The 27586-nt window shown below is 54.0% G+C and overlaps 1 protein-coding gene across 5 annotated transcripts in view; it reads right to left on the reverse strand.

The window, feature by feature from the left end:
* The window catches only part of LOC121270980 (SAM and SH3 domain-containing protein 1-like), a 169419-nt gene that overhangs the window by 44698 nt on the left and 97135 nt on the right, over nt 1-27586 (reverse strand). For 4 of the 5 annotated variants that reach the window (XM_041176687.1, XM_041176668.1, XM_041176659.1 and 1 more), the window contains exons 2-4: nt 6391-6519; nt 746-796; nt 561-610 (exon numbers count right to left, since the gene is read on the reverse strand). In XM_041176687.1, coding sequence (XP_041032621.1) covers nt 561-610; nt 746-796; nt 6391-6519 — 230 coding nt within the window. The remainder of the gene's footprint in view (nt 1-560; nt 611-745; nt 797-6390; nt 6520-27586) is intronic. The other variant, XM_041176674.1, reaches the window with a different exon arrangement.

Here is a 27586-nt window from a genome sequence, read left to right on the forward strand (position 1 = left end):
TCAAGGGTGTGGAGAAGATTTATTCAAATTTTACTAGGGATGAGGGACTTCAGTTTTCTGGAGAGACTAGAGAAGCTAAGATTGTTCTCTTTAGAGTAGAAATGGTTGAGGAGATTTAATAAGTATGTTCAGAATTATGAAAGGTTTTGATAAAGTAACTTGGGAGAAGCTGTTTCCACTAGCAGGTGGATCAGTGAGCAGAGGACACAGGTTGAAGTAATTAGGCCAAAGAACCAGAGGGAAGATGAGAATTTTTTAAAAAAAACGCGGAGAGTTATGGTGATCTGGACAGCGTTTCACTATCAGGAATAAGTACAGCCCAGTGTGAGCCATGGAAAGGTTTTCCTTTGTATATGATATTGTTTGGGTTGTGAAATGAGTCTGACTCATCAGTCTGGCTTTGAGGCTGTCAGTCGCACACAAGGGTGGAGTTAGTGACACAAGCTACCCCCTTGTGTTAAGAAAATGAAACACCACTTACAGGTGCTGGTGTGTTTATCTGAAAGCACGAGTGAGGAAATGTTTTAGTGAAGTTGCCCAGTGCTGTACACATCACTTACTCTCTCTCGCTCTCTGGTGTTGAAACCACACTCCCCAAGGCACGTGATTCCTGGGAAACAAATTCAGAGTCAGTCACCGTTAAAAAGCAAATAAAAAAGCTGTTTTGAAATTACAGGATGAATTTAATAAATGTGTTGCGTTCCTGGAGACCTTCCAGGGGGATTTGGAAGGAAGCCGTACTCACTGAAGTCTCAGGCAGCAGCTGTGGCGATGGCGGATTGGCAACTAAGCTTTCCTAAAATCAGAACACATGGAGCCTTTGTAAATCAGTAAAACGTGGCAGTTTTCAATCCAAAATTACCACAGCCAAAGTCAAGAGCAAAACAGGGTAGAATCAGTGGAGCTACTGCATCCTGTTTACCAAAGAGACAAAACAAGTCTGAAAACTTAATTACAGGGATGGGATTTTTCAAAATAAGAGAGTAAAGATTTCTCATTACTGGTCTGAGTGGATCTGAATCTTGGATTTAACCCTGCATCAGATTCTTCACTTTAATGGCACCAGATTATGTACATGCTGAGCCTAACACCGTCCAATATGAAGCTCATTCCCCACCCTCAGAAAAAGACTTGAATTTACCTCACACTTTTCATGTCCTAAGGGCATCCCAAAGTACTTTACAGCCAACAAAGTACTTCTGAAGTGTATTCACTGTTGTAATGTAGAAGATGCAATGATTTGTGCACAGCAAGCTCCCACAAACAGCACTGACCAGATAATCTGCTTTAGTGAGCTTGGTATATATTAGCCAGTAGTGAGAGGAGAACTGACCTGCTCTTCTTCGAATCGTGCTAGTGATTTTTGTGTGTCACCTGAGGGGGCAAACAAGGCCTCAGTTTAACATCTCCCTTAAATGACGGCACTTCTCCCAGTGTGTTGTTTGCTCATTCTCAGCAGAGAAACTGGTATAAAGTTAACTTGGGTAACTGTGCGTGAATGTGAACCAACTGATTTCCTTCAAATCTATTGGAAATATTGAGCCACCAGCAACCTACACAGCTAAGCGAGCAATGTAGGGCAATCAATATTAACCAGTAGGATGTGGAGTGAAGCAAGGGACAGCTGGAATTTAATTAGGCAATATATCAGGACTGCGACAGGAAACAGGAAATGTGTGCAACTATTGAAAATCCACAGCAAAAGTTGGAACAGGAAAGGGATAGGGATGTGATTACCGGTCGTCCATTTGCAGTTTTTTCCTGAAGGTCAGTGTTCAGATCCAGAATCCACTTTGCCCACATTTGCCCAGGTGTCAAATTTATCTCAGTCTCACTCTGGATCAGAGGTTTGTAGGTTCAAGCCCCACTCCAGAGATTTGAGTGCAAAATCTTGGCTAATGCTTCAGAGCAGATTAATGCTGGAAGTTTGGAGAGGGCAGGCACTGACATCCAAGAATCCAGTGCCTCCCAACTTGCGTGCCAATCTATGACTAGTATCTTCTGTTCAAGTGAGTTCTGTGGTTTAAAATTTCAAGATCCGTTTGTGACAACAGCTTATTTATTCAAAGCTGGCCGGGAAGTACCCTCCAGCATGATGGGCTGCACATGAATCCCTATTGCAATTTGGGATGTGGCACATACTTTTGAATAAGCAGAACGCTGCAGATTAAATAAAATACTGCGGCTGCTTGAAATCTGAAATAGAAACAAAATGCTGGAAATATTTAGCAGGTCAGGAAAGATCGATGGGGAGAGAAGTAGTTAATTTAGAATCCTGATGAAAGATCACCAACCTGAAACGTTAACTCTGTGTCTCTCCCTGCAGATACTGCCTGGCCTGAGTATTTCCACCTTTTTCCATTTTCACAGCATATGTACTTTGACTCGCTTTAACCTTGCTATGTGTAGGGAGACAGTTTGCATCAGAGTTTGTACATGTCTGTGTGATTTGCACTTGTGTGCTAGAAAACAGGGTGTGACATGCCATTGAAAAGTGGTTTTATTCTGTCATGTTGTCTGAAGACCAGCTCAGCTTTAGAAAACACTAAACCTCATGAACAGCCTTAGCAAGTTATTCATTAATTTATGCTATTGCCCCTGCAGCACTGAAGTGTTAGCCAAGATTTTGTGCTCAAGTCTCAAGAGTGAGTTTGCACCTACAAACTTCTGATCCAGAGTGAGACTGATTTGACACCTGGGCAAATGTGGACGACGTGGATTCTGGATCAGGAACAATGACCTTCAGCAAAAGCTGCAACACCACAGGTGTCATTTGTGACCCAAGTGGATAGCACTCCTGCCTCCACTGTCAGAAGGTTGTGGGTTCGAGCCCCAACAAATTTACGTTGACACTCCCTGTGCTGCACTATCGGATGGGACATTAAACTGAGCCCGGTCTGCCTTCTTGGGTGGACTTAAACAATCCTCTGGCACTACTCGGTGGCCAGGCTAACAGTCATCCCTCAACCAACATTAGTAAAACAGATGCAAAAACAAAAAATGCTGGAAAAACTCAGCAGGTCTGACAGCATCTGTGGAGAGAAAGAAAGAGTTAACATTTTGAGTCCATATGACTTCTTCAGAGCTCTGAAACGTTAACTCTGTCAAGCCTGCTGAGGTTTTCCAGCATTTTTTGTTTTTGTTTTAGATTTCCAGCATCTGCAGTATTTTGCCTTTATCTTAGTGAAACAGATAATCTGCTCATTACCTCATTGCTGTTTGTAGCACCTGAGCTATGCATATACTGGTTGCTTTGTTTCCTGCATTATAACAGTGACCACACTTCAAAAGCACTTAACCAATTGTAAAGTGCTTTGGGACATCCTGAAGTCATGAAAGGTGCTATAAAAATCCTACTTTTTTCTTGTTTTCTTTTATATCAATTTTGCTTGATCTTGATTACATCTCCAAGCACTGTTCAGTAACGCAGTTGCACAGCTCAATTATAAGCAGTCACCTACATTACCATTTTGTAACCCTGATCTTTTCAAATGCAGTCAGGATATAGCAAGCTGAGAATGAACTGTGTGTGGCATTTATACTATGCCCATTTACCTTGAGTAGGCCTGATGGCTGCTGCACCCCAAAAGCAACCCTTTGTACCTGAAACTTTTTTGGTGAGGTGTGCTTAGGCACTGTACAAACACAAAACTTTTCTCTTTAAATCTGTTAATTCAGCCAGAACAAGCCAAGAGAAGAAACAGGGAGGTGTCCGATTAAGACAATTAGCAAATACAGATAGAGTTCAACTAGTGAAATGAGGATTATACCATTGCATGCAGGCGATCAAGAAGAGCTGGCAGTGCTGTCAAACAAACCATAATATTGATAACTTCATACATTATTACTTGGGCCTGTAAAATATATTTAATATAAGGAAATGTATACCGATATATAACAAGATGTGTAAACACATATATGTACACATGTAAACAAATACACACTCTCAAACATATAGATATAGACACATACACACAAACCACATACACAACACAAACCACACACACAACATAAAAAGAGGACTCTGTATACATGTATATGATTTCTAGCTTTGAGTTAACTTGTTTGGCTACAAAGGAAAATGACAAGAAATGCATGTTTGTGTTACAAAGTGAAGACAGGGTAAGAGGAAGAACAATGCAAATCAGGACTCCTACAGAACATTTATATACTTTACCTCACTCTTACACACTCAACACAGTTGAAAGTCTCATACCCACAACTCCTAGCTTGCACACCCAGGCAGCTATTCAACCATGACAGGCACAACACGCAAGCATACTGCATGGCACTCACTGACACAGCTCTCTTTCTTGCAGGAGAATGTGGTACATAACAACAGGCAGCATTAAAAAAATTGGAGGAGGAAAGTGCGCCTCCATCTTAGATCTGACTAGCTTCCTGAAAAGGCTTTCAGCTTTAATTATGGAGGTTTTATTTTTAAACAACTTTTTAGGTTTGACAAGGTATTTTAACCTATTTTTAAAACTATTGCAATTTGGGGGTGGGGGGTGCGGTGCGTGGTGCAGTGGTAGTGGGGTGGAGACGGATAGCACAGGATAGCCAACCTGCTGGAGGCTGAAGTCCCACACTAGCTGAGGTGCAGAGGAGTCAGGCGAGGCCAAGCTATAGAAGCCATTTACATCCCAAAACGTTCGGTGCACTGGAGTGCATGGAAAGCCTGTGCTCAACTGCGAGCAGCATGGAAAATCCAGCACCAACTTGCGCAGGGCTTGGAGCCCAGCCTTTCTAACATGGAACAGGGGTAATCTCCACCAGCATATCTTTGAAACCCAGCATGATTGAGTGTCTGAGGGCCGATGTCTCAGCTCCCACTGCAGCACAAGCAGCTTCCGCCAAAGTTCCGAGTGCTACAGTGGAAACCTAGTCTTTTGTTATCATACTCCTGGATGCCTGCGTTCAAAAGGGCTTACCAGGGCAGCACAGCAATACATCAATCTGATCAATCTACTCTCAGAAGATTGGCAGTGGGCCTCATGGAGCTCGAATCTGCTGGGCTCTCTCAGGGTGACAGCATTCCTGTTCCCAGCTCTGCCTCCATTAATGCCTTGGCTGTTACCTGTCAGGACAGTCACCCAGCCAGCCCAGACTGCTGCAGCACAGACTGAGATCGTGCAGTCTGAAGCTGGGCCTTCTAGATTTAGGCAATCTGTAGCTCCTGAATTGGAGTTCAGCAGCTTTTTCCAATTCATGCCAATGGGGGAAAACCTTGACAGAACACTACAGGAGACACTAAAGGAATGTGCAAAAGTGATTAGTTTGTTTTTACACGCTTGAATAATGCTGAAAAGAGAGACTGTCCTGGACAAGTGTCATGAATCGTGTCAAGAGTGGAAAACCTTTGTCACCCAATAGCCACCCTTTGGTTTGCCATGGTGGGTTAAATGTAGCTGGCAGAGGACTGCTACAGAATGAATGAATCATGACTGCTGGACCAGGGTAATGAGCATTCACCTGCATGATTCACTGCCTGTGGTTACACACCAGCTGCACATTGAGGGGGTGGAATCCCTCTTGGATCAGGAAAACAGCACAAGACACAGCAAAGCAGTGCAGTCAATGGGTGGAATCGTCCCAGATTTGCACTTAGTGCTCCCTAAAGATCCCTGCGACCTCCTGCTGGGAGCCGATAGCACTATTCAAAGTGCAGGAGAGCTTTCCTCAGTGCCCTGGCCAATATTATCCCTCAACCAACACCATCAGAAAGTGAATATCTGGTCATCTCTCTCGCTGTTGATTCTGGTACTTAGCTGCTGTGCTTTTTTTTTGATGAAACCAATTAAACTAAATTAGGAGAAACAAGGGACTAGCTGCTATGCTGGCCTACAAAACACTTAAAAAGCAATTAATTGATTGTGAACTACTTTCAGACCACCTCCCCAACCACCACCCAGGATTCAACAGAGACTTTTTAATTGTTTTAGGCCCTCTGTTTATCCCTGAACCCAACATGCTGTATAAATAAGGCCTATTCAGAACAGTGAACTGCTAGTAGTGGGAATTGGTGTGGGAGGAGTCAGTTCAAATCAAATAGATAATAAACTATTTCCTATTTAATTTGAAACCTAATTAATGTTTCATACCAAGGTTGTCAAATCGTTGAATTTACTGTATTGTGATATCCTCCTGACACTTTTCCCTCAACCAAAATCACTAAAAACAGATCACTTGGTCTCTTATTTCATTGGTTCATGGGACCTTCACGTGTGTAGATTGGCTGCCACGTTTCCTACATTACATCCGTGACTGTACTTCATGACTGTAAAGTGCTCTAAGATGATTTGAAGTCATGAAAGGTGCTTTATAAATGCAAGTTTTTTTTTGCTCATCCAGAAGTATGCAGGCCTCACATAGGAGGAGTTTTCTTACCAGTTCAAGGTTGTCGGAGACTCTGTGAGTGCACAGCTCTTCCATCCGTTCCGGCACGTCACTGAGACAGGTATTGTAGTATTCCGTGTACTGTTGAGCCAGGTCATCAATGTTTCCCAACGATCCATCCTTTTGGGGGGAGAAAAGGAGACAGCACTGTATAAAAATTCAGTTCAACAACAGGGGAGGAGGAACTTGGCACCTCTCGATACATTCCAATCACCCGATATCTGATGGACTTGAAGCAAAACTGTCTTGGTGAAAAAGTGCTTGTCCACCCTTCCTTTGTTTGCAAACAGACAGAGTCAGCTGTAGCTCAGCTGGTCGTACACTTGGCACTGAGTCAGAGGGATGTGTGTTCAATTATCTCCAGAAATTTGAGCCCATAGTCAGGCTGACACTTCAGTACACTACTGAGAGAGTGCTGCACAGTTGGAGGCGCCATATTTCAAACAAGAGGTGGCTGACTCTTAACTGCTCTCTCTGAAGTAACTAAGCAAATCACCCAGTTGTATAAAAAACGACAACCAGGAACATATGGCTCCTGAAGCCTGCTCAGCCAAGTCAATCAGGATCATGGCTGATCATACGAACATACATATGAACATAAGAATTAGGAGCAGGAGAAGGCCACTCGGCCCCTTGAGCCTGCTCTGCCATTCAATAAGATCATGGCTGACCTGAATGTAACCTCAACTCACATTCCTGCCTACCCCCAATAACCTTCACCCCCTTGTTAATCAAGAACCTATCTAGCTTTGGCTTAAAAATATTCAAATACTCTGCTTCCATTGCCTTTTGAGGAAGAGAGTTCCAAAGTCTCACAACTCAGAAAAAAATTCTCCTCATCTCTGTCTTAAATGAGTGACCGTTTATTTTTTTAACAGTGACCCTAGTTCTAGTTTCTCCCACAAGAGGAAACATCTTCTCCACATCCACCCTGTCAAGACCCCTCAAGATCTAAAGGTTTCAATCAAGTCACCTCTTACTCTCCTGGACTCCAGTGGAGTCTAACACGCCTAACCTGTCTAATCTTCCCTCACAAAACAGCCTGCCCATTCCTGGTATTAGTTGGGTACAGGCTTGTCCAACCTTTTCATGTGGAGATTGGCCACATCTCAATTTTTCTCTCACACGGGAGGGGGTGCGGGTTGCAGGAGGCATTATGCAAATTTCGGAAAGATAAAGTATGACACAACGTTAAACATACATTTTTTTTAAAAGTTGACATGTAAAAAGAAACTATTTGCTGAGCAGAAAAATGTCACAACAATAAATTGATAATTAAAAAATAGTAATAAATGAAGATGTCCATTAGAGTGTGAAAGGGTGAGCGTGTGTGTGTTCAGCTCACTCCCAGTCTTAGGCTGCTCACTCACTCACCCTCAGCCACTGAGTGTGTGGGTGGGAGTGCCTGTTGGTGTGTGGTGGCGATCACCCGAGCCATCTTCCGCTTTATCTGGAGGTCGAAAATGGATTGTGTCCGCAGGGACACAATGTACAAGCCTCTAGATAAAGGGGGAAAAAACGTGCCCAACATCGCCCTCATACTGATTGTCACCCTTGTGTGTGGCTGCATCAAGCGGTGCGTAGACCCTCAGTATGCAAACACCAAGTGTCACTAGATGCTGAGGTTCTACCTGTCCCCGGTGTTACGAAGGATGGGTCTGGCCACGCTGCAGCGGAACGCTCCAAGTAGTTGGACCGTGCCGTACCACCTGTCCCTCGTGGGAAAATTTATGCAGAGAAACAGCTTTGACCACAAGTCCATCAGGCAGTGGTCGGCACGTAACGTCTTAAAGGCCCTGAGGGAAAAGGAGAGGGTGGATCCTGTGGGAGGATTCCCTGAGCAGACTGACAGTCATTTGGCAGAATGCCTCATCGCCAGAACTTTCCAACAAGCACCAAGACGTAGCTTGGCTGGTGGTGAGAAAGGCCCTCTCTGTCAGATCCTTCCTACATGCCCAGAGTCTCAGCCCCTCTGCACGTTGCCCTCGAGATGGCTGTGATGGGGAAGAGACCGTTGTTCACCTCCTTGTAGATTATGTCTTTGCAAAGAAAGTCTGGAGAGAGATGCAGCAGTTTCTGTCGAGGTTCGTCCTGAGCAGTTCTGTGACACAGGACTCTGTGCTCTACGGGCTGTTCACAGGGACACACACCGAGACAAACATCAACTGCAGCTGAAGGATCATCAACTCGGTGAAAGACGCTCTTTGGTCTGCCCGAAACTTGTTGGTCTTCCAGCGCAAAGAATTATCCCCGACTGAGTGTTGCAGACTGGCACATTCCAAGGTCCAGGACTATGTGCTGAGGGACGCACTAAAGCTTGGGGCAGCCGCCACAAAGGCGCAATGGGGAAGGGTCGCTGCCTAAGACCTTTCTGCCATAGGGCACCGAGGGGCTGGGAACTGATGAGAGCCCCTCGGGATGTACAGCTCAAAATGAATATCTGCCAATGATTGTAATATTCATGGTCTGTACTGATACACCTTGTGATTCATGTTGTAAAAGTTGAACCTGATGGTATTTTTTGTAATGGTGATTTTGAAATGGTTCAAAATGTTTTTGAAGATTTATGAATAAAGTATATTTTTGCAAAAAAAAGGGAGTGCCTGTTGGTGTGTGGGGGTGAGGGTGAATGAGAACTTTGAGAATGGAGTGACCCAGACACACTCTCCCACCCCTCTGTGACACACGCACAGACACACACCTCTCTCTCTCATAGGCACGCACCCCTTCGCCCCTGATCTCGCGCGGCCATGTCCCCGCACGCCCCCGCTCTCTCTCACGTGACCCCCCCGCTCCCTCTCACATTCGCCCCCCCTCTCTCTCACACTCGCCCCCCCCTCCCTCTCACACTCGAACCCCTCTCTCTCTCACACTCGCCCCCCCCCTCTTTCTCACTCGTCCCCCCTCTCTCACACTCACCCCCCCTCTCTCTCACACACACTCGCCCACCCTCTCTCTCACACACTCGCCACCCCTCTCTCTCACTCGCCCTTTCTCTCTCTCTCACACTCGCCCTCTCTCTCTCTCTCACACACTCACCCTCTCCGTCTCTCACACACTCGCCCCCCTCTCTCTCACACACTCGCCCCCCTCTCTCTCACACACTCGCCCCCCTCTCTCACACACACTCGCCCACCCTCTCTCTCACACACTCGCCACCCCTCTCACACTCGCCCTCTCTCTCACACTCGCACTCTCTCTCTCTCACACTCGCACTCTCTCTCTCTCACACTCGCACTCTCTCTCTCTCACACTCGCCCCCCCTCTCTCTCACACACTCGCCACCCCTCTCTCTCATTCGCCCTCTCTCTCACACTCGCCCTCTCTCTCTCACACACTCGCCCCCTCTCTCTCACACACTCGCCATCCCTCCCTCACACTCGCCCACTCTTTCTCTGTCTCTCACTCGCCCCCCTCTCTCACACACTCGCCGCCACCCATCTCACACACTCGCCCACCCCTCTCTCTCACACACTCGCCACCCCTCTCTCTCACACACTCGCCACCCCTCTCTCACACTCGCCCTCTCTCTCTCTCACACTCTCGCCCTCCCTCTCTCTCACACTCGCCCTCCCTCTCTCTCACACTCGCCCTCCCTCTCTCTCACACTCGCCACCCCTCTCTCTCACACTCGCCACCCCTCTCTCTCACACTCGCCACCCCTCTCTCACACCCGCCCTATCTCACACTCGCCCTCTCTCTCTCACACTCGCCCTCTCTCTCTCACACTTGCCCCCTCTCTCTCACACTCGCCCTCTCTCTCTCACACACGCCCTCTCTCTCTCACACACGCGCCCTCTCTCTCTCACACACGCGTCCTCTCTCCTCTCTCTCACACACTCGCCCCCTCACACACTCGCCCTCTCTCTCACACACTCTCGCCCTCTCTCTCACACACACTCGCCCTCTCTCTCACACACACTCGCCCTCTCTCTCACACACACTCGCCCTCACTCTCACACACTCGCCCTCTCGCACACTCGCCCTCTCTCTCTCACACACTCGCCACCCCTCTCACACTCGCACTCTCTCTCTCTCTCACACTCGCACTCTCTCTCTCTCACACTCGCACTCTCTCTCTCTCACACTCGCACTCTCTCTCTCTCACACTCGCACTCTCTCTCTCTCACACTCGCACTCTCTCTCTCTCACACTCGCACTCTCTCTCTCTCACACTCGCACTCTCTCTCTCTCACACTCGCACTCTCTCTCACACTCGCACTCTCTCTCACACACTCGCCACCCCTCTCTCACACTTGCCCACTCTCTCTCTCTCACACACTCGCCCTCTCCCTCTCTCTCACACTCACCCCCTCTCTCTCACTCGCCCTCTCTCTCTCACACACTCGCCCCCTCTCTCTCACACACTCGCCATCCCTCCCTCACACTCGCCCACTCTTTCTGTCTCTCACTCGCCCCCCTCTCACACACTCGCCGCCACCCATCTCACACACTCGCCCACCCCTCTCTCTCACACACTCACCACCCCTCTCTCACACTCGCCCTCTCTCTCTCTCTCACACTCTCGCCCTCCCTCTCTCTCACACTCTCGCCCTCCCTCTCTCTCACACTCGCCCCCCTCGCTCACACACTCGCCACCCCTCTCTCACACCCGCCCTATCTCACACCCGCCCTATCTCACACTCGCCCTCTCTCTCTCACACTTGCCCCCTCTCTCTCACACTCGCCCCCTCTCTCTCACACACGCGCTCTCTCTCTCTCACACACGCGCCCTCTCTCCTCTCTCTCACACACTCGCCCCCTCACACACTCGCCCTCTCTCTCACACACTCTCGCCCTCTCTCTCAGACACTCTCGCCCTCTCTCTCACACACTCTCGCCCTCTCTCTCACACACTCTCGCCCTCTCTCTCACACACTCTCGCCCTCTCTCTCACACACTCTCGCCCTCTCTCTCACACACACTTGCCCTCTCTCTCACACACACTCGCCCTCTCTCTCACACACTCGCCCTCTCTCTCACACACACTCGCCCTCTCTCTCACACACACTCGCCCTCTCTCACACACTCGCCCTCTCTCTCACACACTCGCCCTCTCTCTCACTCACACACTCGCCCTCTCTCTCTTGCACACACTCGCCCTCTCTCTCTCTCTCGCACACACTCGCCCTCTCTCTCTCTCTCGCACACACTCGCCCTCTCTCTCTCTCTCGCACACACTCGCCCTCTCTCTCGCACACACTCGCCCTCTCTCTCTCGCACACACTCGCCCTCTCTCTCTCGCACACACTCGCCCTCTCTCTCGCACACACTCGCCCTCTCTCTCTCGCACACACTCGCCCTCTCTCTCACACACACTCGCCCTCTCTCTCTCTCTGACACTCGCCCTCACTCTCTCTCTGACACTCGCCCTCACTCTCTCTCACACTCGCCCTCTCTCTCTCTCTCACACACTCGCCCCCCTCACACTCTCGCCCTCTCTCTCTCTCACACTCGCCCCCCTCACACACTCGCCACCCCTCTCTCACACTCGCCCTCTCTCTCTCACACACTCGCCCCTTCTCTCTCACACACTCGCCCCACCATCTCTCTCACACACTCGCCCCACCATCTCTCTCACACACTCGCCCCACCATCTCTCTCACACACTCGCCCCACCATCTCTCTCACACACTCGCCCTCTCTCTCTCTCACACTCACCCTCTCTCTCTCACACTCACCCTCTCTCTCTCACACTCACCCTCTCTCTCTCACACTCACCCTCTCTCTCTCACACTCACCCTCTCTCTCTCACACTCACCCTCTCTCTCTCACACTCACCCTCTCTCTCTCACACTCACCCTCTTTCTCACACACGCGCCCTCTCACACACGCGCCCTCTCTCTTCTCTCTCACACACTAGCCCTCTCACACACTTGCCCTCTCTCTCTCGCACACGCGCCCTCTCTCTCTCGCACACGCGCCCTCTCTCTCACACACGCGCCCTCTCTCTTCTCTCACACATCGCCCCCTCACACTCGCCCTCTCTCACACACACTCGCCCTCTCTCTCTCTCGCACACACTCGCCCTCTCTCTCTCTCTCGCACACACTCGCCCTCTCTCTCTCGCACACACTCGCCCTCTCTCTCTCGCACACACTCGCCCTCTCTCTCTCGCACACACTCGCCCTCTCTCTCGCACACACTCGCCCTCTCTCTCGCACACACTCGCCCTCTCTCTCGCACACACTCGCCCTCTCTTTCACACACACTCACCCTCTCTCTCACACACACTCGCCATCTCTCTCTCTCACACACACTTGCCCTCTCTCTCTCTCTGACACTCGCCCTCTCTCTCTCTCTCACACACTCGCCCCCTTTCTCTCTCACACTCTCGCCCTCTCTCTTTCATACTCTCGCCCCCCCTCACACACTCGCCACCCCTCTCTCACACTCGTCCTCTAGCTCTCACACTCGCCCCTTCTCTCTCACACACTTGCCCCACCATCTCTCTCACACACTCGCCACCCCTCTCTCACACTCGCCCTCTCTCTCTCTCACACTCGCCCTCTCTCTCTCACACTCGCCCTCTCTCTCTCTCACACTCACCCTCTCTCTCTCTCACACTCACCCTCTCTCTCTCACACACCCTCTCTCTCTCTCACACTCGCCCTCTTTCTCACACACGCGCCCTCTCTCTTCTCTCACCCACTCGCCCACTCACACACTCGCCCTCTCTCTCGCACACACTCGCCCTCTCTCTCGCACACACTCGCCCTCTCTCTCGCACACACTCGCCCTCTCTCTCGCTCACACTCGCCCTCTCCCTCTCTCTCTCGCAAACACTCGCCCTCTCTCTCTCTCGCACACACTCGCCCTCTCTCTCGCACACTCGCCCTCTCTCTCTCTCTCTCTCTCTCGCACACTCGCCCTCTCTCTCTCTCTCTCTCTCTCGCACACACTCGCCCTCTCTCTCTCTCGCACACACTCGCCCTCTCTCTCTCTCGCACACACTCGCTCTCTCTCTCGCACACACTCGCTCTCTCTCTCGCACACACTCGCCCTCTCTCTCGCACACACTCGCCCTCTCTCTCGCACACACTCGCCCTCTCTCTCGCACACACTCGCCCTCTCTCTCACACTCGCCCTCTCACACTCGCCCTCTCACACTCGCCCTCTCTCTCACACTCGCTCTCTCTCACTCGCCCCCCTCTCTCACACACTTACCCCACCCTCTCTCTCACACACTCGCAACCCCTCTCTCACACTCGCCCTCTCTCTGTCTCACACTCGCCCTCTCTCTCACACACTCGCCCCCTCTCTCTCACACACTCGCCCTCTCTCACACACTCGCCCTCTCTCTCTCACACACTCGCCCTCTCTCTCTCTCAACCACTCACCCTCTCTCTCTCTCTCCTACACTCGCCCTCTCTCACTCTCACACTCGCCCTCTCTCTCTCTCTGACTCGCCCTCTCTCTCTCTCTCACACTCGCCCTCTCTCTCTCTCTCACACTCGCCCTCTCTCTCTCACACTCGCCCTCTCTCTCTCACACTCGCCCTCCCTCTCTCACCTACACTCGCCCTCCCTCTCTCTCCTACACTCGCCCTCTCTCTCCTACACTCGCCCTCTCTCCTACACTCGCCCTCTCTCTCTCTCACACTCTCGCCCTCTCTCTCACACTCTCGCCCTCTCTCTCACACTCGCCCTCTCTCTCACATACTCGCCCTCTTTCTCTCACACACTCGCCCCCCCTCTCTCACACTCGCCCTCTCTCTCACACACTCGCCCTCTCACACACACTCGCCCTCTCTCACACACTCGCCCTCTCTCACACACTCGCCCTCTCTCACACACTCGCCCTCTCTCACACACACTCGCTCTCTCACACACACACTCACCCTCTCTCTCACACACACTCGCCCTCTCTCTATCACACACACTCGCCCTCTCTCTCACACACACTCGCCCTCTCCCTCACACACTCACCTCTCTCTATCACACACACTCGCCCGCTCACACACTCGCCCTCTCTCTCACACTCACCCTCTCACACACACTCGCCCTCTCTCTCTCCTACACTCGCCCTCTCTCTCACACTCTCGCCCTCTCTCTCACACTCTCGCCCTCTCTCTCTCACACACTCGCCCTCTCTCTCTCACACACTCGCCCTCTCTCTCTCACACACTCGCCCTCTCTCTCTCACACACTCGCCCTCTCTCTCACACACACTCGCCCTCTCTCTCACACTCGCCCTCTCTCTCACACACTCGCCCTCTCTCTCTCACACACTCGCCCTCTCTCTCACACACTCGCCCTCTCTCTCACACACGCGCCCTCTCTCTCGCACACACTCGCCCTCTCTCTCGCACACTCGCCCTCTCTCTCTCTTACACCCTCGCCCTCTCTCTCTCACACACACTCACCCTCTATCTCTCTCTCTCACACTCGCCCTCTCTCTCTCTCTCTCACACCCACTCGCTCTCTCTCTCACACACTCGCCCTCTCTCTCTCACACACTCGCCCTCTCTCTCTCACACACTCGCCCTCTCTCTTACACACACTCGCCCTCTCTCTTACACACACTCGCCCTCTCTCTCACAGACACTCGCCCTCTCTCTCTCACACACACTCGCCGTCTCTCTTACACCCTCGCCCTGTCTCTCCCTGTTTCGCACACTCGCCCTCTCTCTCTCTCACACTCGCCCTCTCTCTCGCACTCGCCCTCTCTCTCGCACACTCACCCTCTCTCTCTTACACCCTCGCCCTCTCTCTCACACTCGCCCTCTCTCTCTCGCACACTCGCCCTCTCTCTCTTACATCCTCGATCTCTCTCTCTCACACACACTCGCCCGCTCTCTCGCACACACTCGCCCTCTCTCTCTCACACTCGCCCTCTCTCTCTCTCACACACACTCGCCGTCTCTCTTACACCCTCGCCCTGTCTCTCCCTGTTTCGCACACTCGCCCTCTCTCTCTCTCACACTCGCCCTCTCTCTTACACCCTCGCCCTCTCTCTCGCACACTCGCCCCCCCTCTCTCTCTCGCACACTCGCCCTCTCTCTCTCTCTCGCACACTCGCCCTCTCTCTCTCTCTCGCACACTCGCCCTCTCTCTCTCTCTCGCACACTCGCCCTCTCTCTCTCTCTCGCACACTCGCCCTCTCTCTCTCTCACACACTCGCCCTCTCTCTCTCTCACACACTCGCCCTCTCTCTCTCTCACACACTCGCCCTCTCTCTCTCTCACACACTCGCCCTCTCTCTCTCACACACTCGCCCTCTCTCTCACACACTCGCCCTCTCTCTCTCACACTCGCCCTCTCTCTCTCACACTCACCCTCTCTCTCTCACACTCACCCTCTCTCTCTCAGTCGTCCTCTCTCTCTCACACTCGCCCTCTCTCTCACACTCAAACTCTCTCTCCCTCACACTCTCACTCTCGCCCTCTCTCTCTCTCACACTCGCCCTCTCTCTCTCTCACACTCGCCCACTCTCTCGCATTCGCCCTGTCACATTCGCCCTCTCTCTCACATTCGCCTTCTCTCTCTCTCACATTCGCCCTCTCTCTCTCTCACATTCGACCTCTCTCTCTCTCACATTCGCCCTCTCTCTCACATTCGCCCTCTCTCCCTCACACGTGCCCTCTCTCTCTCTCTCACACACTCGCCCTCTCTCTCGCCCTCTCTCTCACACTCTCGCCCTCTCTCTCTCACACTTGCCCTCTCTCTCTCACACACTCACACTCACTCTCTCACACACTCACACTCACTCTCTCTCACACACTCACACTCACTCTCACACACTCGCTTTCTCTCTCTCTCACACTCTCGCCCTCTCTCACACTCTCGCCCTCTCTCTCCCTCTCACACACACACCCTCTCTCTCTCTCTCACACTCGCCCTCTCTCTCACACACTCACACTCACTCTCTCTCACACACTCGCCCTCTCTCTCTCACACACTCGTCCTCTCTCTCTCACACACTCGTCCTCTCACTCTCTCAGTCATCCTCTCTCTCTCACACTCGCTCTCTCACACTCGCACTCTCTCTCACACTCGCCCTCTCTCTCACACTCGCACTCTCTCACACACTCGCCCTCTCTCTCTCACACACTCGCCCTCTCTCTCTCACACACTCGCCCTCTCTCTCTCACAGTCGTCCTCTCTCACACTCGCCCTCTCTCTCTCACACTCGCCCTCTCTCTCTCACACTCGCCCTCTCTCTCTCACACTCGCCCTCTCTCTCTCACACTCGCCCTCTCTCTCTCACACTCGCCCTCTCTCTCTCACACTCGCCCTCTCTCTCTCACACTCGCCCTCTCTCTCTCACACTCTCCCTCTCTCTCTCACACTCGCCCTCTCTCACACTCGCCCTCTCTCACACTCGCCCTCTCTCACACTCGCCCTCTCTCACACTCGCCCTCTCTCACACTCGCCCTCTCTCACACTCGCCCTCTCTCACACTCGCCCTCTCTCTCTCTCACACTCGCCCTCTCTCTCTCTCACACTCGCCCTCTCTCTCTCTCACACTCGCCCTTTCTCACACACTCACCCTCTCTCTCTCACACTCTCCCTCTCTCTCCCACACACTCTCCCTCTCTCTCCCACACACTCGCCCTCTCTCTCTCACACACTCGCCCACTCTCTCTCACACTCGCCCTCTCTCTCACACAGTCGTCCTCTCTCTCTCACAGTCGTCCTCTCTCTCTCACAGTCGTCCTCTCTCTCTCACAGTCGTCCTCTCTCTCTCACAGTCGTCCTCTCTCTCTCACAGTCGTCCTCTCTCTCTCACACTCGCCCTCTCTCTCTCACACTTGCCCTCTCTCTCTCTCTGCGCACTCTCTGTCACACTCGCACTCTCTCTCAAACTCGCCCTCTCTCTCACACACGCCCTCTCTCACAGTCGCCCTCTCTCACACTCGCCCTCTCTCACACTCGCCCTCTCTCTCTCACACTCGCCCTCTCTCTCTCTCTCACACACTCGCCCTCTCTCTCTCACACTTGCCCTCTCTCTCTCTCACACTCGCCCTCTCTCTCTCTCGCCCTCTCTCACACTCTCGCCCTCTCTCACACTCTCGCCCTATCTCTCTCTCTCTCACACTCTCGCCCTATCTCTCTCTCTCTCACACTCTCGCCCTATCTCTCTCTCTCTCACACTCTCGCCCTATCTCTCTCTCTCTCACACTCTCGCCCTATCTCTCTCCCTCACACTCTCGCCCTATCTCTCTCTCTCTCACACTCTCGCCCTATCTCTCTCTCTCTCACACTCTCGCCCTATCTCTCTCTCTCTCACACTCTCGCCCTATCTCTCTCTCTCTCACACTCTCGCCCTATCTCTCTCTCTCACACTCTCGCCCTATCTCTCTCTCTCTCACACTCTCGCCCTATCTCTCTCTCTCTCACACTCTCGCCCTATCTCTCTCTCTCACACTCTCGCCCTCTCTCTCACACTCGCCCTCTCTCTCTCACACTTGCCCTCTCTCTCACACACTCACACTCACTCTCTCTCACACACTCGCCCTCTCTCTCTCACACACTCGTCCTCTCACTCTCTCAGTCATCCTCTCACTCTCTCAGTCATCCTCTCTCTCTCACACTCGCTCTCTCACACTCTCTCTCACACTCGCACTCTCTCACACACTCGCCCTCTCTCACACACTCGCCCTCTCTCACACACTCGCCCTCTCTCACACACTCGCCCTCTCTCACACACTCGCCCTCTCTCACACACTCGCCCTCTCTCACACACTCGCCCTCTCTCTCTCACACACTCGCCCTCTCTCTCTCACACACTCGCCCTCTCTCTCTCACACTCGCCCTCTCTCACACTCGCCCTCTCTCTCTCACACTCGCCCTCTCTCTCTCACACTCGCCCTCTCTCTCACACTCGCCCTCTCTCTCTCACACTCGCCCTCTCTCTCTCACACTCGCCCTCTCTCTCAAACTCGCCCTCTCTCTCTCACACACGCCCTCTCTCACACTCGCCCTCTCTCTCACACTCGCCCTCTCTCTCACACTCGCCCTCTCTCTCACACTCGCCCTCTCTCTCACACTCGCCCTCTCTCTCACACTCGCCCTCTCTCTCACACTCGCCCTCTCTCTCACACTCGCCCTCTCTCTCTCTCACACTCGCCCACTCTCTCGCATTCGCCCTCTCACATTCGCCCTCTCTCTCACATTCGCCTTCTCTCTCTCTCACATTCGCCCTCTCTCTCTCTCACATTCGCCCTCTCTCTCTCTCACATTCGCCCTCTCTCTCACATTCGCCCTCTCTCCCTCACACGTGCCCTCTCTCTCTCTCTCACACACTCGCCCTCTCTCTCGCCCTCTCTCTCACACTCTCGCCCTCTCTCTCTCACACTTGCCCTCTCTCTCTCACACACTCACACTCACTCTCTCACACACTCACACTCACTCTCTCTCACACACTCACACTCACTCTCACACACTCGCTTTCTCTCTCTCTCACACTCTCGCCCTCTCTCACACTCTCGCCCTCTCTCTCCCTCTCTCACACACACACCCTCTCTCTCTCTCTTACACTCGCCCTCTCTCTCACACACTCACACTCACTCTCTCTCACACACTCGCCCTCTCTCTCTCACACACTCGTCCTCTCACTCTCTCAGTCATCCTCTCTCTCTCACACTCGCTCTCTCACACTCGCACTCTCTCTCACACTCGCCCTCTCTCACACACTCGCCCTCTCTCACACACTCGCCCTCTCTCACACACTCGCCCTCTCTCTCTCACACACTCGCCCTCTCTCTCTCACACACTCGCCCTCTCTCTCTCACACACTCGCCCTCTCTCTCTCACACACTCGCCCTCTCTCTCTCACACACTCGCCCTCTCTCTCTCACACACTCGCCCTCTCTCTCTCACAGTCGTCCTCTCTCTCTCACACTCGCCCTCTCTCTCTCACACTCGCCCTCTCTCTCTCACACTCGCCCTCTCTCTCTCACACTCGCCCTCTCTCTCTCACACTCGCCCTCTCTCTCTCACACTCGCCCTCTCTCTCACACTCGCCCTCTCTCACACTCGCCCTCTCTCACACTCGCCCTCTCTCACACTCGCCCTCTCTCACACTCGCCCTCTCTCTCTATCACACTCGCCCTCTCTCTCTATCACACTCGCCCTCTCTCTCTATCACACTCGCCCTCTCTCTCTATCACACTCGCCCTCTCTCTCTCTCACACTCGCCCTCTCTCTCTCTCACACTCGCCCTCTCTCACACACTCGCCCTCTCTCTCTCACACTCACCCTCTCTCTCCCACACTCACCCTCTCTCTCCCACACACTCTCCCTCTCTCTCCCACACACTCGCCCTCTCTCTCTCACACACTCGCCCACTCTCTCTCACACTCGCCCTCTCTCTCTCACAGTCGTCCTCTCTCTCTCACAGTCGTCCTCTCTCTCTCACACTCGCCCTCTCTCTCTCACACTCGCCCTCTCTCTCTCTCTGCGCACTCTCTGTCACACTCGCACTCTCTCTCAAACTCGCCCTCTCTCTCACACACGCCCTCTCTCACAGTCGCCCTCTCTCACACTCGCCCTCTCTCACACTCGCCCTCTCTCTCACACTCGCCCTCTCTCTCTCACACTCGCCCTCTCTCTCTCTCACACACACTCGCCCTCTCTCTCTCACACTTGCCCTCTCTCTCTCTCACACTCGCCCTCTCTCTCTCTCGCCCTCTCTCACACTCTCGCCCTCTCTCTCACACTCTCGCCCTCTCTCTCTCACACTTGCCCTCTCTCTCTCACACACTCACACTCACTCTCTCACACACTCACACTCACTCTCTCTCACACACTCACACTCACTCTCACACACTCGCTTTCTCTCTCTCTCACACTCTCGCCCTCTCTCACACTCTCGCCCTCTCTCTCCCTCTCTCACACACACACCCTCTCTCTCTCTCTTACACTCGCCCTCTCTCTCACACACTCACACTCACTCTCTCTCACACACTCGCCCTCTCTCTCTCACACACTCGTCCTCTCACTCTCTCAGTCATCCTCTCTCTCTCACACTCGCTCTCTCACACTCGCACTCTCTCTCACACTCGCCCTCTCTCACACACTCGCCCTCTCTCACACACTCGCCCTCTCTCTCTCACACACTCGCCCTCTCTCTCTCACACACTCGCCCTCTCTCTCTCACACACTCGCCCTCTCTCTCTCACACACTCGCCCTCTCTCTCTCACAGTCGTCCTCTCTCTCTCACACTCGCCCTCTCTCTCTCACACTCGCCCTCTCTCTCTCACACTCGCCCTCTCTCTCTCACACTCGCCCTCTCTCTCTCACACTCGCCCTCTCTCTCACACTCGCCCTCTCTCACACTCGCCCTCTCTCACACTCGCCCTCTCTCACACTCGCCCTCTCTCACACTCGCCCTCTCTCTCTATCACACTCGCCCTCTCTCTCTATCACACTCGCCCTCTCTCGCCCTCACACTCGCCCTCTCTCGCCATCACACTCGCCCTCTCTCGCCCTCACACTCGCCCTCTCTCACCCTCACACTCACCCTCTCTCACCCTCTCTCTCTCTCACACTCACTCTCTCTCGCCCTCACACACCCTCTCTCACCCTCACACTCTCCCTCTCTCTCCCACACACTCGCCCTCTCTCTCTCACACACTCGCCCACTCTCTCTCACACTCGCCCTCTCTCTCTCACAGTCGTCCTCTCTCTCTCACAGTCGTCCTCTCTCTCTCACACTCGCCCTCTCTCTCTCACACTCGCCCTCTCTCTCTCTCTGCGCACTCTCTGTCACACTCGCACTCTCTCTCAAACTCGCCCTCTCTCTCACACACGCCCTCTCTCACAGTCGCCCTCTCTCACACTCGCCCTCTCTCACACTCGCCCTCTCTCTCACACTCGCCCTCTCTCTCTCACACTCGCCCTCTCTCTCTCTCACACACACTCGCCCTCTCTCTCTCACACTTGCCCTCTCTCTCTCTCACACTCGCCCTCTCTCTCTCTCACACTCGCCCTCTCTCACACTCACACTCGCCCTCTCACACTCTCGCCCTATCTCTCTCTCTCTCACACTCTCGCCCTATCTCTCTCTCTCTCACACTCTCGCCCTATCTCTCTCTCTCTCACACTCTCGCCCTATCTCTCTCTCTCTCACACTCTCGCCCTATCTCTCTCTCTCTCACACTCTCGCCCTATCTCTCTCTCTCTCACACTCTCGCCCTATCTCTCTCTCTCTCACACTGTCGCCCTATCTCTCTCTCTCTCACACTCTCGCCCTATCTCTCTCTCTCACACTCTCGCCCTATCTCTCTCTCTCACACTCTCGCCCTATCTCTCTCTCTCTCACACTCTCGCCCTATCTCTCTCTCTCTCACACTCTCGCCCTATCTCTCTCTCTCACACTCTCGCCCTCTCTCTCACACTCGCCCTCTCTCTCTCACACTTGCCCTCTCTCTCTCTCTCACACACTCGCCTCTCTCTCTCACTCTCGCCCTCTCTCTCTCACACTCTCGCCCTCTCTCTCGCCCTCTCTCACACTCTTGCCCTCTCTCTCATACTCTCGCCCTCTCTCTCACACTGTCTTGCCCTCTCTCTCTCACACTCTCGCCCTCTCTCTCACTCTCTTGCCCTCTCTCTCTCACACTCTCGCCCTCTCTCACACTCTCGCCCTCTCTCACACTCTCGCCCTCTCTCTCCCTCTCTCACACACACCCTCTCTCTCTCTCTCACACTCGCCCTCTCTCTCACACACTCACACTCACTCTCTCTCACACACTCGCCCTCTCTCTCTCACACACTCGTCCTCTCACTCTCTCAGTCATCCTCTCACTCTCTCAGTCATCCTCTCTCTCTCACACTCGCTCTCTCACACTCGCTCTCTCGCACTCTCTCTCACACTCGCCCTCTCTCACACACTCGCCCTCTCTCTCTCACACACTCGCCCTCTCTCTCTCACACACTCGCCCTCTCTCTCTCACACACTCGCCCTCTCTCTCTCACACACTCGCCCTCTCTCTCTCACACACTCGCCCTCTCTCTCTCACACACTCGCCCTCTCTCTCTCACACACTCGCCCTCTCTCTCACACACTCGCCCTCTCTCTCTCACACTCGCCCTCTCTCTCTCACACTCGCCCTCTCTCTCTCACACTCGCCCTCTCTCTCTCACACTCGCCCTCTCTCTCTCACACTCGCCCTCTCTCTCACACTCGCCCTCTCTCTCTCACACTCGCCCTCTCTCTCTCACACTCGCCCTCTCTCTCAAACTCGCCCTCTCTCTCTCACACACGCCCTCTCTCACACTCGCCCTCTCTCTCACACTCGCCCTCTCTCTCACACTCGCCCTCTCTCTCACACTCGCCCTCTCTCTCACACTCGCCCTCTCTCTCACACTCGCCCTCTCTCTCACACTCGCCCTCTCTCTCACACTCGCCCTCTCTCTCTCTCACACTCGCCCTCTCTCTCTCTCACTCTCTCCCTCTCTCTCCCACACACTCTCCCTCTCTCTCCCACACACTCGCCCTCTCTCTCTCACACACTCGCCCACTCTCTCTCACACTCGCCCTCTCTCTCTCACACTCGCCCTCTCTCTCTCACACTCGCCCTCTCTCTCTCACACTCGCCCTCTCTCTCTCACAATCGCCCTCTCTCACATTCGCCCTCTCTCTCTCACACTTGCCCTCTCTCTCTCACACACTCACCCTCTCTCTCTCACAGTCGCCCTCTCTCTCTCACACTCGCCCTCTCTCTCTCACACTCGCCCTCTCTCTCACACTCGCCCTCTCTCTCTCACACTCGCCCTCTCTCTCTCACACTCGCCCTCTCTCTCAAACTCGCCCTCTCTCTCTCACACACGCCCTCTCTCACACTCGCCCTCTCTCTCACACTCGCCCTCTCTCTCACACTCGCCCTCTCTCTCACACTCGCCCTCTCTCTCACACTCGCCCTCTCTCTCACACTCGCCCTCTCTCTCTCTCACACTCGCCCACTCTCTCGCATTCGCCCTCTCACATTCGCCCTCTCTCTCACATTCGCCTTCTCTCTCTCTCACATTCGCCCTCTCTCTCTCTCACATTCGCCCTCTCTCTCTCTCACATTCGCCCTCTCTCTCACATTCGCCCTCTCTCCCTCACACGTGCCCTCTCTCTCTCTCTCACACACTCGCCCTCTCTCTCGCCCTCTCTCTCACACTCTCGCCCTCTCTCTCTCACACTTGCCCTCTCTCTCTCACACACTCACACTCACTCTCTCACACACTCACACTCACTCTCTCTCACACACTCACACTCACTCTCACACACTCGCTTTCTCTCTCTCTCACACTCTCGCCCTCTCTCACACTCTCGCCCTCTCTCTCCCTCTCTCACACACACACCCTCTCTCTCTCTCTTACACTCGCCCTCTCTCTCACACACTCACACTCACTCTCTCTCACACACTCGCCCTCTCTCTCTCACACACTCGTCCTCTCACTCTCTCAGTCATCCTCTCTCTCTCACACTCGCTCTCTCACACTCGCACTCTCTCTCACACTCGCCCTCTCTCACACACTCGCCCTCTCTCACACACTCGCCCTCTCTCTCTCACACACTCGCCCTCTCTCTCTCACACACTCGCCCTCTCTCTCTCACACACTCGCCCTCTCTCTCTCACACACTCGTCCTCTCTCTCTCACACTCGCCCTCTCTCTCTCACACTCGCCCTCTCTCTCTCACACTCGCCCTCTCTCTCTCACACTCGCCCTCTCTCTCTCACACTCGCCCTCTCTCTCTCACACTCGCCCTCTCTCTCTCACACTCGCCCTCTCTCTCACACTCGCCCTCTCTCTCTCACACTCGCCCTCTCTCTCACACTCGCCCTCTCTCACACTCGCCCTCTCTCACCCTCGCCCTCTCTCACACTCGCCCTCTCTCACACTCGCCCTCTCTCTCTATCACACTCGCCCTCTCTCTCTATCACACTCGCCCTCTCTCTCTATCACACTCGCCCTCTCTCTCTATCACACTCGCCCTCTCTCGCCCTCACACTCGCCCTCTCTCGCCCTCACACTCGCCCTCTCTCGCCCTCACACTCGCCCTCACACTCGCCCTCTCTCTCTCACACTCACCCTCTCTCTCCCACACACTCTCCCTCTCTCTCCCACACACTCGCCCTCTCTCTCTCACACACTCGCCCACTCTCTCTCACACTCGCCCTCTCTCTCTCACAGTCGTCCTCTCTCTCTCACAGTCGTCCTCTCTCTCTCACACTCGCCCTCTCTCTCTCACACTCGCCCTCTCTCTCTCTCTGCGCACTCTCTGTCACACTCGCACTCTCTCTCAAACTCGCCCTCTCTCTCACACACGCCCTCTCTCACACTCGCCCTCTCTCACACTCGCCCTCTCTCACACTCGCCCTCTCTCTCACACTCGCCCTCTCTCTCTCACACTCGCCCTCTCTCTCTCTCACACTCGCCCTCTCTCTCTCTCACACTCGCCCTCTCTCACACTCACACTCGCCCTCTCACACTCTCGCCCTATCTCACACTCTCGCCCTCTCTCTCTCACACTCTCGCCCTATCTCTCTCTCTCTCACACTCTCGCCCTATCTCTCTCTCTCTCACACTCTCGCCCTATCTCTCTCTCTCTCACACTCTCGCCCTATCTCTCTCTCTCTCACACTCTCGCCCTATCTCTCTCTCTCTCACACTCTCGCCCTATCTCTCTCTCTCTCACACTCTCGCCCTATCTCTCTCTCTCTCACACTCTCGCCCTATCTCTCTCTCTCTCACACTCTCGCCCTATCTCTCTCTCTCACACTCTCGCCCTATCTCTCTCTCTCACACTCTCGCCCTATCTCTCTCTCTCTCACACTCTCGCCCTATCTCTCTCTCTCTCACACTCTCGCCCTATCTCTCTCTCTCACACTCTCGCCCTCTCTCTCACACTCGCCCTCTCTCTCTCACACTTGCCCTCTCTCTCTCTCTCACACACTCGCCTCTCTCTCTCACTCTCGCCCTCTCTCTCTCACACTCTCGCCCTCTCTCTCGCCCTCTCTCACACTCTTGCCCTCTCTCTCATACTCTCGCCCTCTCTCTCACACTGTCTTGCCCTCTCTCTCTCACACTCTCGCCCTCTCTCTCACTCTCTTGCCCTCTCTCTCTCACACTCTCGCCCTCTCTCACACTCTCGCCCTCTCTCACACTCTCGCCCTCTCTCTCCCTCTCTCACACACACCCTCTCTCTCTCTCTCACACTCGCCCTCTCTCTCACACACTCACACTCACTCTCTCTCACACACTCGCCCTCTCTCTCTCACACACTCGTCCTCTCACTCTCTCAGTCATCCTCTCACTCTCTCAGTCATCCTCTCTCTCTCACACTCGCTCTCTCACACTCGCCCTCTCTCACTCTCTCTCACACTCGCCCTCTCTCTCTCACACACTCGCCCTCTCTCTCTCACACACTCGCCCTCTCTCTCTCACACACTCGCCCTCTCTCTCTCACACACTCGCCCTCTCTCTCTCACACACTCGCCCTCTCTCTCTCACACACTCGCCCTCTCTCTCTCACACACTCGCCCTCTCTCTCACACACTCGCCCTCTCTCTCTCACACTCGCCCTCTCTCTCTCACACTCGCCCTCTCTCTCTCACACTCGCCCTCTCTCTCTCACACTCGCCCTCTCTCTCACACTCGCCCTCTCTCTCTCACACTCGCCCTCTCTCTCTCACACTCGCCCTCTCTCTCTCACACACGCCCTCTCTCACACTCGCCCTCTCTCTCACACTCGCCCTCTCTCTCACACTCGCCCTCTCTCTCACACTCGCCCTCTCTCTCACACTCGCCCTCTCTCTCACACTCGCCCTCTCTCTCACACTCGCCCTCTCTCTCTCTCACACTCGCCCTCTCTCTCTCTCACACTCTCCCTCTCTCTCCCACACACTCTCCCTCTCTCTCCCACACACTCGCCCTCTCTCTCTCACACACTCGCCCACTCTCTCTCACACTCGCCCTCTCTCTCTCACACTCGCCCTCTCTCTCTCACACTCGCCCTCTCTCTCTCACACTCGCCCTCTCTCTCTCACATTCGCCCTCTCTCACATTCGCCCTCTCTCTCTCACACTTGCCCTCTCTCTCTCACACACTCACCCTCTCTCTCTCACAGTCGCCCTCTCTCTCTCACACTCGCCCTCTCTCTCTCACACTCGCCCTCTCTCTCTCACACTCGCCCTCTCTCTCGCCCTCTCTCACACTCGCCCTCTCTCTCGCCCTCTCTCACACACTCGCCCTCTCTCGCCCTCACACTCGCCCTCTCTCTCCCACACACTCGCCCTCTCTCGCCCTCACACTCGCCCTCTCTCGCCCGCACACTCGCCCTCTCTCGCCCTCACACTCGCCCTCTCTCGCCCTCACACTCGCCCTCTCTCGCCCTCACACTCGCCCTCTCTCGCCCACACACTCGCCCTCTCTCTCTCACACACTCGCCCACTCTCTCTCACACTCGCCCTCTCTCTCTCACAGTCGTCCTCTCTCTCTCACAGTCGTCCTCTCTCTCTCACACTCGCCCTCTCTCTCTCACACTCGCCCTCTCTCTCTCTCTGCGCACTCTCTGTCACACTCGCACTCTCTCTCAAACTCGCCCTCTCTCTCAAACTCGCCCTCTCTCTCACACACGCCCTCTCTCACACTCGCCCTCTCTCACACTCGCCCTCTCTCACACTCGCCCTCTCTCACACTCGCCCTCTCTCACACTCGCCCTCTCTCACACTCGCCCTCTCTCTCTCACACTCGCCCTCTCTCTCTCACACTCGCCCTCTCTCTCACATTCGCCCTCTCTCTCTCACACTTGCCCTCTCTCTCTCTCACACACTCACCCTCTCTCTCTCACAGTCGCCCTCTCTCTCACACTCATCCTCTCTCTCTCACACTCACCCTCTCTCTCGCCCTCTCTCTCACATTCGCCCTCTCTCTCACACTTGCCCTCTCTCTCTCTCACACACTCGCCCTCTCTCTCGCCCTCTCTCACACACTCGCCCTATCTCTCTCTCTCACACTCTCGCCCTATCTCTCTCTCTCACACTCTCGCCCTATCTCTCTCTCTCACACTCTCGCCCTATCTCTCTCTCTCACACTCTCGCCCTATCTCTCTCTCTCACACTCTCGCCCTATCTCTCTCTCTCACACTCTCGCCCTATCTCTCACACTCGCCCTCTCTCTCTCACACTTGCCCTCTCTCTCTCTCACACACTCGCCTCTCTCTCACTCTCGCCCTCTCTCTCTCACACTC

This window comes from Carcharodon carcharias, chromosome 2 (assembly GCF_017639515.1).
Source record: "Carcharodon carcharias isolate sCarCar2 chromosome 2, sCarCar2.pri, whole genome shotgun sequence".
In the NCBI taxonomy this organism is placed as follows: Eukaryota; Metazoa; Chordata; class Chondrichthyes; order Lamniformes; family Lamnidae; genus Carcharodon; species Carcharodon carcharias.